This window comes from Helianthus annuus, chromosome 5 (assembly GCF_002127325.2).
Source record: "Helianthus annuus cultivar XRQ/B chromosome 5, HanXRQr2.0-SUNRISE, whole genome shotgun sequence".
Lineage (NCBI taxonomy): Eukaryota > Viridiplantae > Streptophyta > Magnoliopsida > Asterales > Asteraceae > Helianthus > Helianthus annuus.
The window spans coordinates 73720909-73734231 of NC_035437.2; the positions used below are offsets into that span (position 1 = coordinate 73720909).

Genomic DNA, 13323 nt, shown 5'->3' on the forward strand with positions numbered 1-13323 from the left:
ATCCTCGGATGATCCGATCTCAATCCTCAGACACCTGGACCTTATCCATGACCCAATAGCGGAGACATCTAAGGAAACATGATAAATCTATGGTTGTCCAAATTACTCGTCGCTCGCTCGGAAAATTACATGCTCGAATATGCTGGTTCGGATTTCGCTCGGTTGTAAACGAGCCAAGCACAAGCAAAGGTCCGCTCGATTCGAATCAACTCGTGAACAGATCAACCCTATGTCAAACTCATAGTGAGACTTTTTCATACATAATAAAAAAGTATGATACTTTATTTCCTGTCGTTAAACCGTAAAAAACAACTTCACATAACATAATGGTTCAAAAGGTGACGTCTACTTTTGCATTAGTATTCAGTTAACATAACATAAATCAACTTGCCTATTGCAGATCATATCCCCGATATTGTACAACAAGGTGCGTATATTTTCCATTTCACTAAACAAAATTTAAAGCACATAATCAAACACAATTGTGAAATCGAAATCGTTCATTAGTTCCTCACTCTCTTCTAAATCACAGTTCCATAATCAAGGTACACAATTATAACAGAAAACAATTCCATTACATGGGAATGGTGCGAGCCTTGTACATGCAAATGTAAGCCATATGCCAATCGCCTGTAACAACAAAGGAGTTGATCAAATAATTGAAGCTGTCAAAAAATACAATTTAGGGACTTGACCCATAGGATTTTTTTGACAATGGCCCCCAAAAGTTGTATTAATTTTCATAGTAGTTTAACCTTTTAGATAAAATTACTTGAGAAGATTTATGCATCAATAATACATTTGGCGACTTTTGATAACTAATGATTTCTTAACTACTTTTTTAGTTTTACATGTTTAGTATACGAATACATTAGCAAATGAATCAAAACTGCCACATATAGCATATTTATCAAACTTGTTAGTTGGAAGTAATTAATCAAATGCTAAACCACTAAATAGGGAATTAAAATTTCAATGAAAAAATGTCACCTCGTGGTAACCTTTTTCTTTCAAACCAATATGTTCAAATGTAGTAAAAATTTTCATAACGGGTTAAAATGAGTGACATATCTGTTCTGTGGAACTTGGTTACTAATTAATGGTTTTTACTTTTTATCATACCAAGTTTCATAACCATTCAGTTTAGGTCACTCATTTTTAACCAATTATAAGAGAAAATTCACAATACTAAAACGGCATTGAAACTTGAGTGGTTTTTGTAGCTGAAAAAATATTTGAGTGACTTTAGTGGGACAATAGTGAAACTTGGTTACTATTAAGTGGTTTTCACCCAATTTTTATCCGTACCTCCTCCAGAAAGTTTTGTTATATCTTCTTCCCTTTGTGGGATCGGATTATCGTCATCGAACTGAACCCATTTTCCTATATTCATATCAATTCATTTGTCCAAGGAGAGTAAAGCAAATTAGTAAAAACAAGATGATATAGAGTGATAGTAGATAGACGACAAGTACTGACCATTTTCTTGCTTGACCCAAGCAACATAATGGCCTGAATCTGCACTTCTGCCTTTATGGGTCAGCACAGCTACCAAATCATACACTCCAGTCAACTGGACATTCTTAGCAGAAGAAGCACCTGTAACATATAATAATCATGACCAAAAAGATGTGACTGACAACTGTATGAGTCAAGGTTGTAATATGGGCAAGCTGAGTAACGGCCTTGAAACCCGGAACACATTCTGTCCAAAATTACATCATTTCAATAATAATACAACAGTTATAGAGGGTTTTTTATGCACTGAACATTATAAGCGCCAATGTCAATTCATATTACTTATGAATGGGTTGGCTTGGTTTATGTCATATCTCTAATGGGTCTCAAAAATTTAAAAATAACGGTTTAAAGGAAATGAGTCCAAATTCCAACAACTACAAAGTCACTGACGGTATTTTTTTATTGCATAGAAGTATAAAACCTCCTGAATAATTTTATTCAAAAATAAATAAATTATTCTTGATATAATATATTTCAGGGGGTCAAGTTATTCTACAAAGGCTTCTAATTGTAAGAAGTGTAAGAAGGATTTATTGAGTGACAAGTGTCCAATAACCTAAAACTAAACCCACTACATCACCACCAAAAACCTAAACACCCACCCCCACCCCACCCCACCACCACCCAAAAACCTAACCCCCCCCCCCACCAAAAAAACCTAAACCCCACCCCCCCCCCCCCGGCAAAAAAAAACTATACCTCACCAAAAAACCCCCAAAAAACCTAATCCCCCCCCCCACCCCCACCCCCCAAAAACCTAAAAAAAAAATCTAAAAAAAAACTAAACACCCACCCTTTCGGCAAAAAAAAAAAAAAAAATTTAGGGTGGGTGATGAGGGGTTTAGGTTTTTGGTGGTGGTGGATGTTTAAGGTTTTTTTTTTTTTTTTTTGTAGTGGGGTTTTTTTGTGTAGTGGGTTTTTTTAGGTTATTGGACACTTGTCACTCTATGAATCCTTCTTACACTTCTTACAATTAGGATCCTTTGTATTTGATCCTAATCCATATTTCAGGTTAACCACCCCTTTTGCCACCTATATTGAAAGTAGTCAAAAAACACTTTAAGAGACCTTCAACCCATTTAGCTATTACCTTCACCCATTTGACCCGTTAAGAGATAACATGCACAACCCGAATTGAAACACATTCATAAGTAAATGGGTCAAAAGCCACATTTACTGAAATTAAGATTTTATAAGAAATTAACCTTCTCCTAGAGTAGCTTTGGATGACTCCTCGCTTTCATTTGACAGTCCCTGTATGAATTAAAAAAAAAATAGGTAGTTTAAAGCATATTCGTGTGACTCTGCGAAAAATTACCACATTTACAGAAATTGTAAATACCTCTGCATCAGACATCTTTACATCACTGTCCACTGAAGCAGAGCCCTTTTGTTTAAGTTTCAAACCAGCCTTTCTACCATCCTCCTCTCTTAACATCTATATATTTCAAAAGTTGAAACCCAAATGACAAATATGAACATCCGATCCGAAAATAAAAATAATAATAATAATAATCTAATACCATAAAATAGTTGAAACAAACAACCCAGCTAAGGATTTAAAACCACATTGATAATATTAAAATAAGGGCAAACTGCAAAAAAAATAAAATAGAAACAAACTATACACTTTTACCTATTTAGCAGCCAACTTTAAGATAGACGCAAAATAGTATAAGCATTTAATGTGGCATCTACTAGTAATATTTAAGTATAAATATTTTTAAAAATATCATAATTATACAAAAATTTATTTTTAGCTTGTTTTTCACATCACTCTTGCATCATCTGATGTAGTGACTGTCATGGCATTAACCAGTGCCACATCAGCAATTTAAATGCAAATCAGTTATAGCTCCTAAATATACATTGGTTGTTATTTGGGAGAGAAGTACAAAATTCATTTCTATTTTGTGCAGTTTGCCCTTGAAATAGCTTCATTTATCAGTAATCCCGCAGTACACAATATCAGTGTTACAAACCTGACGAGGAGTTTCCAGCTTTTTGCGAAGATCATCTGAACAAAGATCAAAAATATCCAATTCCAACGGATAATCCACTTTCTGAAAAAATAAAGCATGCGGATAGTTGATAAACTTTGATTCGGTGAAATCACATACAGTAGTGCTCAAATGACTCAAATTAAAAGTCGAGTTTGGTGTGTTGTCTTCATAGGCCATTTCCATTATATGCACCAAAACACTAATTTCGTGTTTTGGCGTGTTCCAATTTTCACTTTACCAATTTACACCAAATTTCTATAGGTTTCCACTCAACCTTTCTCTTGTCATCATATATTGATTAATTTATATAATTGTTAATTAGAAATGTATTTGATTGGGAAATAAACAAAAAACCTTACTCATAACCTTTGGTAATTGTAATTATGAGGGTGTGTATAGCTAAAAGTGCCTAAATATATATATATATATTTTTTTATCTAGATAAAAATAAATTTATTACCTCCTTTAGTAAACTTACACTCTTCCTCATTAAAGTGAGGAAATTCCTTTCTACCAAGTTTGCTAATATTAAATTACTTTTATAAAAATTAATCCAAAACAATATGCATCTAAACTTACATATAAAATAATTAAATAACAATGCAATAGTTAGTTTTACAAATATAATAAATTAATCACTTAAAATAGTATGTATGATGTATCTATATTTATAGATATAATAACTTGATAGAAATAAATTATAGTGTAAAGAAACTACTTGGAGTTCAAATTCGATGCATGAATTGGAGTGAAATAAAAATATGTAAATATGATGCTCTTTTCGCACCATATCATTCCTAACGAAATATCAAGCATTCTTACTATGTAAATTTGTTTAGAGAGATAAGTTTATTACCCTCAAAATCTTTGCCTTCTGATTAGATTCCCTCTTCCAGAAGAAGCGTACAAACTGAATAGTCAAGTACCTTGGATGCAAAAGAACTAGTTTAAGAAAGGACAACAAATCTTGTATAATCAAACATGTTAGATTCATAGAGCAGTTACTTTGGCAATCCATTAATGCGAGAATCCTTCAAGTAAACTGCACTGCGTCCCAAAGAAGGAGAAGCCTTTTCTAGCTCCGATTTCAGCCCCTGCAATTTATTAATCAGATTCAGATCAACTCTCTGTACAAGCTATGAAGACTTTATTTCCATAAATACTACTGATCATGCCAGCTGTATATAGGTAGCTCACCATTATCACAACACTACTAAAATTAAAGCAATAGGTACAAACGCCTGTAGTTTTCAACATCTTTATGGCAAATGTTTTTAATGAAACTTACATGCTTCAGCCCCTCATGCAAATGATTCACCTCATGTGATATATGGCATTTAAGAGCATAAATTGTTTCCGCCTCTCTACTTTCTTCACCACTTTCCGCACAATGCACCCTACACAGCAACATAAAACCAACTTACTTACTTTCAACCATACAATAACAAAATTATTCCTAATTACTTCACTCGGGAAAATTTTGTGTATTCCCCCTTCAGAATTTCATAATATCATTTTCAACATAAAAACTAAAAAAATTGCGTATACCCATTCCATATATACTTTGATAGTTACTTATAACAACCTATATAAATAAAGAGACCATTAAGTATATCATTCTAAAAGTTTAAAACTTTGTAATCCCCCTGGCCCCTTCCAAATTCCATAATATCGTTTTCAACATAAAAACCAAAAAAAAAATGTGTATAAGCATTCCATGTATACTTTAGTAGTTACAACAACCGGTTTCACTATATAAACATTATGAAAGGATTTACAGACATATCTTTCTATTTGGAATGGGTATGAAATCTGGAGAGAGAAACAACTTTTTGACCTTTTTGAATGGTATATATGAAATTAATAATATTTTATCTCATCCAGAATTAAAGATCAGAGTGCACAGTGAAAGGAAAACGTAGCTATGAAGAGTTTTTTCAACAGGAACTGAAGTCGGTACTACAAATTGGTTTTATAAGCATGACTAATGTGTTCATATAAAGTAGAACCAACAAGTACCTGCTGACAAGGTCGATGCCGAAAAGTTCTTTCACTGTATCAACATTTGAACTGCATATTAAAATGAGGATCATAATTATTGATTAGAAAGAGCACAAAACACTCCATATTTTCCAGTGACTCATCAATCTACAAAGTAATTGGCTCATGCACGATATTGTATTTACAAAGATTTTCTAACGTGTATCAATATATGTACACGGTCATGTTCTGTCGGGTCTTCTCTATAACAAAAAAGATGATCATGACCAACAACCAAAAGAAGATCAAAACACCTGGTACTCGGTGATCTAAGGGCCTGAGAAAGAGTGTACAAAATCTGTGTCCAGCATTCTTCAGCATCCTGACAGTTATCATAAGGTAGTATTATCAAAACTCAAAAACAAAAACAATCATAAATGAATGAATGATATCAAAATAAACCTGTTGCATAAAGGAGCCATTGTGTAGCTGCCCAAATTGAGGATACTTTTTACGCAATACCTACGATCATAAAATAAAATATCTTTTCAGAACTTTATGAGAAAAACAAGTCCAATAAACCGACTTATGAAAAGTCTCTGTCCAATAGTTAGATGATTCACATACCACAAGAGATAATATCTCAAGAAACTAGTAAGATTATATTTAACAATACCACAGTATCTATAAAAATAAACAGTGAAACATATGATTCATTTAGTAAGGGGAAAATGTACCATCCAAAACTGCATTGGTGCAACCGGCTTAACATTCTTATCAAGCTCACTAAATAAGTCTCGTGTTGCAACTGTCAAGAGATGAGAAGACTGGTCCAAATCATTGCTTCTGCCAGACTGCGGATACCTAAGCAATAACAAATGAACAAATATGGTGTCTTTCTTCACAAATATAGTCAACTGACTGAAGGATTCCATCAGTATAAGACTACAGCATAAAAAACAAAGCCATAGAAACACTAGCGTAGACCGTCATAGTCCTTGCACTGGCAAATAACTCACTCAATCAACGCAGATTTAAGCTCTGGAACAGAATGCAGACATTGCATGGTGGAATTCATGTAGCAGGTATTTCCAAGATTAAATAATCCGGCAGAATGGCCCTACAAAAGATTTTAGAAAAAGGTAGGTAATGTGTATATATCAATAAATAAACTAGACAAAATTCAGAAGCCTATACACATTCATAATTTTTCTTTTAATATAATCAAGTGCTTTAAGTGTCAAGGTAAGCCTAATAATGCTTGTAGCAAAAAAAAAAAAAAAAGTCAAGAACCTTACCACAGCAACTACTTGTTCTTCTTCTGGAAGATCTTCCATGAAAACAGGGCCCTTCTCTGGAGCCTTTACAATCTCATCAGCAGTTCCCACCATCATTAACTTTTGACCCTACAAATGATAAAACAACACTTGTCACTAATTTCAAGACAATCAGCTGTCATATGTATGTAAGAAGAAAAAGACCATTCACCTCTTTTATCCCCAACTTGGACCAATCAGAGTCATCCTGGTTAACAGAAAAAAAGATAGGGAGATTATGAGACTTAAATCGGTTTAGACAATTAGAGACCTGCCAAAGAACCTAGATAAATACCTTTAATATTCCACCTTTGACCATTATCTTTTGCCTTTCAGGTGGAACCCCTGTGAGGTCATACAGCTGACATTTGAAAACATATGGGGGCTGGGTGGTATCTATCTCAACTCCCGGGTATAGCTCCTTTTGCCATTTTACACTCACTACATATGAATGACAAACATACATACCTTTTAAAGATAAACTTAAACAAGCTATGGTGAAGTTGTGCCCTATGGAAGTATCATATGAGCTGCATGGTTTTAACATATAAAATGGTTCTCGTAGCTACCAGCGAGAACTTTAAGAAGGGGAAACTAGCCAGATATAAAGCAATTGATGGATATAAACAGTGACATCCAAAAGACCAGACATGTAAAAGAGCCCACATACCGATAACTTTCACAGTGGTTTACTATATTGAAGAACTCAATCAAATAGTAAAGGGAACACACGGTACTTGAGCAAAAGTAGTCTGCTCGATTTTCTATTATTGAACTCGCACATTACAGAACAAAGAAAACCACTATTTAAACCCATAGAAACTTCCAACCCATGACTCGAAAACTAAGACCACGAAATAAGGATTCCAGTACCCACTAGCTAAAAACAACTACTCTTATTCAACTGAATAACAGGAAAGCAGAACATACAGTCAACAAGCGTGAATGACTCCAAGCTGGACTAACACGTGTGCAGATGTTGCCACTTCAACACATACAATCGTATAAACAGAAATAATTGATTACACAATGGAAGGATAATCATCAAGGACGAGAGAATATTCCTAGAATATTTGACAATTTTATTTCAAAACGTACATCTATCTACTTATCTAGAATACACATTCTTTCAGAAGTCCCATTCTGCTAGGTGCAAGTGTGACCAACAAACACCAAAATAAAAAGTAAATAATAACCTCACTCCGCTATCCTATAACCCCGACAGAAAGAAACCCCCTCGGTAAATCATTAAAGACTACCCTAAGATTCCAAAGATCAATTGGACGACTCAACATTTACTAATCTTTTCTATCTTTATAAACCCATACCGGGTCAGAGCCCATCCATCAAAACTAAAAAAAGTGACTATACTTCAGTTTAAAACTAAACAATGCAGTATGGAAACACAATCATCTCCCATCAGACAATACTATTTTGAACCTTTGGATCATAGATGTCAATAGCGCCGGGTAGTGAGCGCTATAGCGCGCTACGTAGGGAAGTGGATTGATGGCATTATATAGGATTTAGCAACAAATAGCAAGATTTTTGTAATTTTTTTATTTTCTGATAAAATATACATAAACAATATTTCTTAAATTTTCTTCTAGTGCATCGCTAAACATGAAGCAGCGCCCGCTACTTCATCGCTATCGGTATAGGTAGCTTGGGGCTATGTCCACTATTCGCTATTGATAACTATGCTTTGAACTGATTCCAAACGAGCATACTCTTTTTTCTCAAATGTAAATATGTGAAAGACAATATAATCATGTGGCTAGGCTGAAACTTATCAGTCAATAACAGTACACCACACGAAATAGCTAATGCATATGCAATTACATGATATAATTCCTATGTTGAACCCTCGATATGTGAAATGAAGCACAACGGTGCAAACAAAATCAGCTAAAACACACAAAAATTGAAAAACACTAACAAATCAAATCTGAAACAATTAAAATAAACAACAATAGATTGTGTGTTACTTTGAATAACAGTGTGTTTGGTTCCGGAATCAGCGTATAAACAAAACAGCAAACTAAAGGTTAATCTACCTGTCGGCATAATTACGGTGACTTTGGTCGAATCGAACGGTAGGGTGGACGAGAGAAAACGTGAGTTGTTGTGTTTGTGCTTTGCTTTGCTTGGAGAAAAGGGCAACGATAACCGAGTGATGATCTCAAGTGAGGGGGAAATGTGTATCGCCGAATCGCCGATTGGGCCTGTTTACGCGTCGATAAAATATGACCCGGCTCGTATTTCCGCTCGTTAGCAACAGGTTACCACCCGCGAACTTACGTCACGACAAAAGTCATGGAAAAGTTACGTCATTATATATGAAAGCCAAGTTAAACGTGAGAAAATAATAAATAAATCAACCTAGGACCCACACATTGCGAAGGGGTCGTTAAATGGGAAAAATATATGTAAAAACGTTGAACCATAGATGCACGTTGTAGTGTGTTAACTCACAAAAAAAAATAGATCAAAATGTAAAACAAAAAATTTATAAAAGATTACAAGTATTGTGACAAATTGTAAAAGATGAAACGTGTAGTGTTAAAAGTAAAAAAACACACAACCACAAAATAACAAAACTGATATTATTCCTAAACACCACACAAATGTTATATATGATAGGATTCGGATCAAATACAAAGGCTCTTAATTCTAAGAAGGGTATAAAGGTTCTTAAAAAAATCCACTACAAAAAAAAAAAAAAAAAAAAAAAAAACCCTTAAACATCCACCACTACCCAAAAACCTAAACCCCCACCGCCTCCCCTATCACCCATCCAAAAAAAAATTGCCGAGGGGGTGGGGGTGGGGGTTTAGGTTTTTGGGGTGGTGGTGGAGTGGGGTGGGGATGGGTGTTTAGGTTTTGGGTGGTGATGTAGTGGGTTTAATTTTAGGTTATTGGACACTTGTCACTCTATAAATCCTTCTTACATTTCTTACAATTAGGAGCCTTTGTAGAATAACTTGACCCATATGTGATAATATTTTGGTCACTATTCATTTGATTCATTATTAACGGTAAGTTCTCCGATCGATAGCGTTCTTTTTCTTATAATAGTCTATTTATCATTTAGTTCACATTTTTTTTATATAATTTGTGTTGATTAATTTTCTTAAATACGTAACTATATTTAATTTTTCTTGTCAATACTGAGATAAAAAAAATTATTAAAAACAAATTGTATTCATAATAGAGTATTTTGTATACTAAACTACTAGTAGGTGTGCACGCGATGCGGCGAGAAGCACAAACACCGTTCGGTTGGTTCGGTTATTATCCCCAACTGAAAGCGAAGTCATCAGTTAGTCTACTTTACTAACCAATCGGTTTTTGGTTAATCAGTTCGGTTTATTCGGTTAGATTGACGGTTTTTTGTTTGATTCGTTTAATTTCGGTTAATAGCCAAAACCAACTTTTGGCTAAAACTTTTGCTTAGAAATACATGAAATGAGGTATAAATAGGGTTGTAAACGAACCGAACATTCAGCGAACAGTTCGTGAACCATTCGGCGGGAAGTTCGTTTATGTTCGTTCAGTTAGCTTAACGAACGAACACGAACAAAAAAAAAGTGTTCGATTAGCTTAGCGAACGAACATGAACAAAGGTCTCGTTTATTGGACTGCGTTCTTAAACGTTCGGTAATATGCTCAGTTGCGTTCGTTCATGTTGGTTTGTTTACATTCGTTCGTGTTCGTGTTCGTTTGAATATATTAAAGAAATAATAAATAATAAACCTTTTATATAAACATATCGAAAACTTGAAACCCTACTTTTTCCTAAGTTAGCTAAAATTTGGACATTCAAGACATTTTTTGGGATAATTATGTCTAAGTTAGTTAAACTTTGAATAATTATGTCTAAGTAATTCTGATAATTATGTCTAAGTTAGTTAAACGTGATTCATCGTTTGGTGGTTGTAGTAGACTTCTTGTGTTTTGATTTATCATTGATGGTTGTATTTAACTACTTATGTTCAATGTTTAAGGTTAGCACTGTTTTTATTTTTTATTTTTTATTTTTTATTTTTTATTTTTTATTTTCAGGTGTTCATTATTCGTGTACGTTCTTTTTTGTTCGAGACCAGTGTTCACGAACTGTTCGCGAACAACTGAATATCTTAACGAACGAACACGAAACTTATGTTTAGTATGTGTTCGTGAACAGTTCGCAAACATGTTAATTTCCTTAATGAAGGAACATGAATATGGTCTTGTTTGTGTTTGTGTTTGTTTGATTACAACCCTAGGTATATGCTGGACCAACAAAAGAACATATGATATCCAAAAGCCAAAGCATGATCCACTGATCAAGAAATAAGTAAAAGTTTGAACCAGTCTCTCCCCAAAGATTGTGAATCTTGAACACCTATTCAGAACATATGTTCAAGTGTATGGCTAACATCTAACGAAAACTTGGAACCGTTGTTCAAGAGTACAAGCATCTGTTGAAGGCTAGCATCTGTTGAAGACCAAAGCCCTAATCAAGGCAAGGTCTGTTGAAGAAGACCAAACATCTGTTAGGCCAAACAGATGTTTAGACAACTGCAACAAAGGATAGCTTAGACAGTGTTTTCTCAATGTAACAGTACTTATTTCATCAGTGTTTTAGTATAGCCTAGATCAGATGATAAAGTTGCTCAGATGTTTGCAAACATCTGAGAATCTTTTATGTTAGGAATGTTAGACGTCACTATCAGGGTGACGTCAGCTAATCACTGCACAGAGCTTTCGTACTTGTATAAATAGATCACACCTGTTAGTGATCTATTTATCACACACACTCACATTTTCTCTTATACGAACTGATCTGTTTGTGTGATCAGCTGATGGGGAGTCTGTAAAATCAATCATTTGTAAAATGTTTGAATCTTGATGATTAATGAAAAACAATCTTTGATAATGACTTCCAATTTGTGAATATTATGGACTTCATCATGAAGAATAAGCCCTACATAGTTTCAGAAGCTCAATTCACTGGATGGTTTGTTGCTTCTGGAAGAAATAGCCAGAATTGAGTTAATGAATCTTAATCCAGATGTTAAACCTGTGACACCTTGCTATTTTGAGCTGTACCATACAAATGTAACACATGTCATGAATAAATAAAAGGCTATATTTTATTGATATTGGTGTTTATATGTGATATTTGATGTGTTGGTAAATCCAAACTTGGTTAAAAATTATGTTGGCAATAATAAGATAATCGCTTATCACGTAACGAACAAAATGCGAAACGAACGTCGGTGACCGCCCGATTAATATTAAAATCCTAAAAATATTACGTTATGATTAAAATGGTATTTTTAATCATGTTCGGAGGAAAAATAAATTAAAACGCTAGGAAAATCTACTTTGAGTAGCACTCGATCCCCAACCTGGAACTCGAGAGGTTTCCTACGCTTATCAACGTAGCTTTTCTGACGGTCACGAGCTGCCGCCATTCGTTGTCTGATTTGGGCAATCTTTTCTGTTTTGTCGAGAACATGTTCTGGGCCAGTGATTTGGTTGTCGCCAACTTCAGCCCAACATAGAGGTAACTATTGTTGTACGAAAATTCCACCAGATGTAGGTATCTTTCCCAGCCGCTACCAAAGTCAATAACACATGCTCGAAGCATGTCTTCCAAGGTTTGGATGGTGCGCTCAGTCTAACCATCCGTTTGCGGGTGATAAGCCGTGCTCATGTCGAGACGTGAGCCAAAGGATTTGTGCATCGCCTGCCACAATTCAGATGCAAAGCGTGGGTCACGATCAGAAGTGATGGAAGTTGGCACTCTGTGCCTAGCGACTACTTCCTTCAAATAGATGTTTGCGAGTGTAGAAAACTTGTCGGTTTCCTTGATTGCCAGAAAGTGTGCGGACTTGGTTAGTCGATCTACGATCACCCAGATAGTGTCGTTCCCCCGCTGAGATCTAGGTAACCCAGTGACGAAATTCATGAAAATTTGCTCCCATTTCCATGTTGCTATCTCGGGTTGTTGCAGCAACCCTGATGGCTTTTGATACTCAATTTTAACCCTAGCACAGGTCAAGCATTTGCTAACGTACTTGGCAATGCTAGCTTTCATACTAGGTCACCAGTATATGGTTTTGAGGCCATGGTACATCTTATCAGCACCAGGATATACCGAGTAACAAGACTTGTGTTTTTTTTTCCTCGTCCATCACGAGCTCTCGTAGGTTTCCATAGATTGGAACCCAGATACCCCCCGCGAGATAGTAAGCACCATCTTCTTTTAGTTCGAGTTGTTTTTCCAAGCCCCGCAGGGACTCAACGAGAAGGTTTTCCTCCTTCAGTGCTTCAACCTGAGCGTTTCGGATTTGAGTAGGAAGATTGGAGTGAATCGTAAGCTGTAACGCACGTACACGCTTAGCTTAGGTTTAGTTTCCATTCGACTGAGGGCATCGGCCACAACACTGGCCTTGCCTGGATGATACTTGATCGCGCACTCGTAATCGTTGTGGAGTTCGACCCATCGACGC

At 35.3% G+C, this 13323-nt stretch overlaps 1 protein-coding gene across 1 annotated transcript; it reads right to left on the minus strand.

Annotated features, from left to right (window-relative positions):
• Positions 1 to 378: 378 nt before the first annotated feature.
• On the minus strand, positions 379 to 9094 carry LOC110940445 (ubiquitin carboxyl-terminal hydrolase 6). Its single transcript, XM_022181980.2, has 18 exons — positions 8878 to 9094; positions 7116 to 7261; positions 6993 to 7028; positions 6803 to 6910; positions 6524 to 6624; positions 6242 to 6368; positions 5967 to 6026; positions 5819 to 5886; positions 5544 to 5594; positions 4813 to 4921; positions 4530 to 4618; positions 4381 to 4450; positions 3504 to 3584; positions 2864 to 2959; positions 2727 to 2775; positions 1480 to 1599; positions 1309 to 1383; positions 379 to 630 (listed from the first exon to the last, which is right to left on the minus strand). Exons 1-18 carry the CDS (start codon positions 8885 to 8887, stop codon positions 575 to 577), a joined length of 1452 nt encoding a protein of 483 aa, XP_022037672.1. The 5' UTR covers positions 8888 to 9094; the 3' UTR covers positions 379 to 574.
• Positions 9095 to 13323: the final 4229 nt, after the last annotated feature.

What these genes read in the sequence shown, in the direction of transcription:
- LOC110940445 (XM_022181980.2), bottom strand. An exon ending in CACCAATGCAGTTTTGGATG is followed by an intron (nt 6,027 to 6,241) that starts GTACATTTTCCC and finishes TTATGATCGTAG; the next exon opens with GTATTGCGTAAAAAGTATCC. An exon ending in ATGGCTCCTTTATGCAACAG is followed by an intron (nt 5,887 to 5,966) that starts GTTTATTTTGAT and finishes GATAACTGTCAG; the next exon opens with GATGCTGAAGAATGCTGGAC.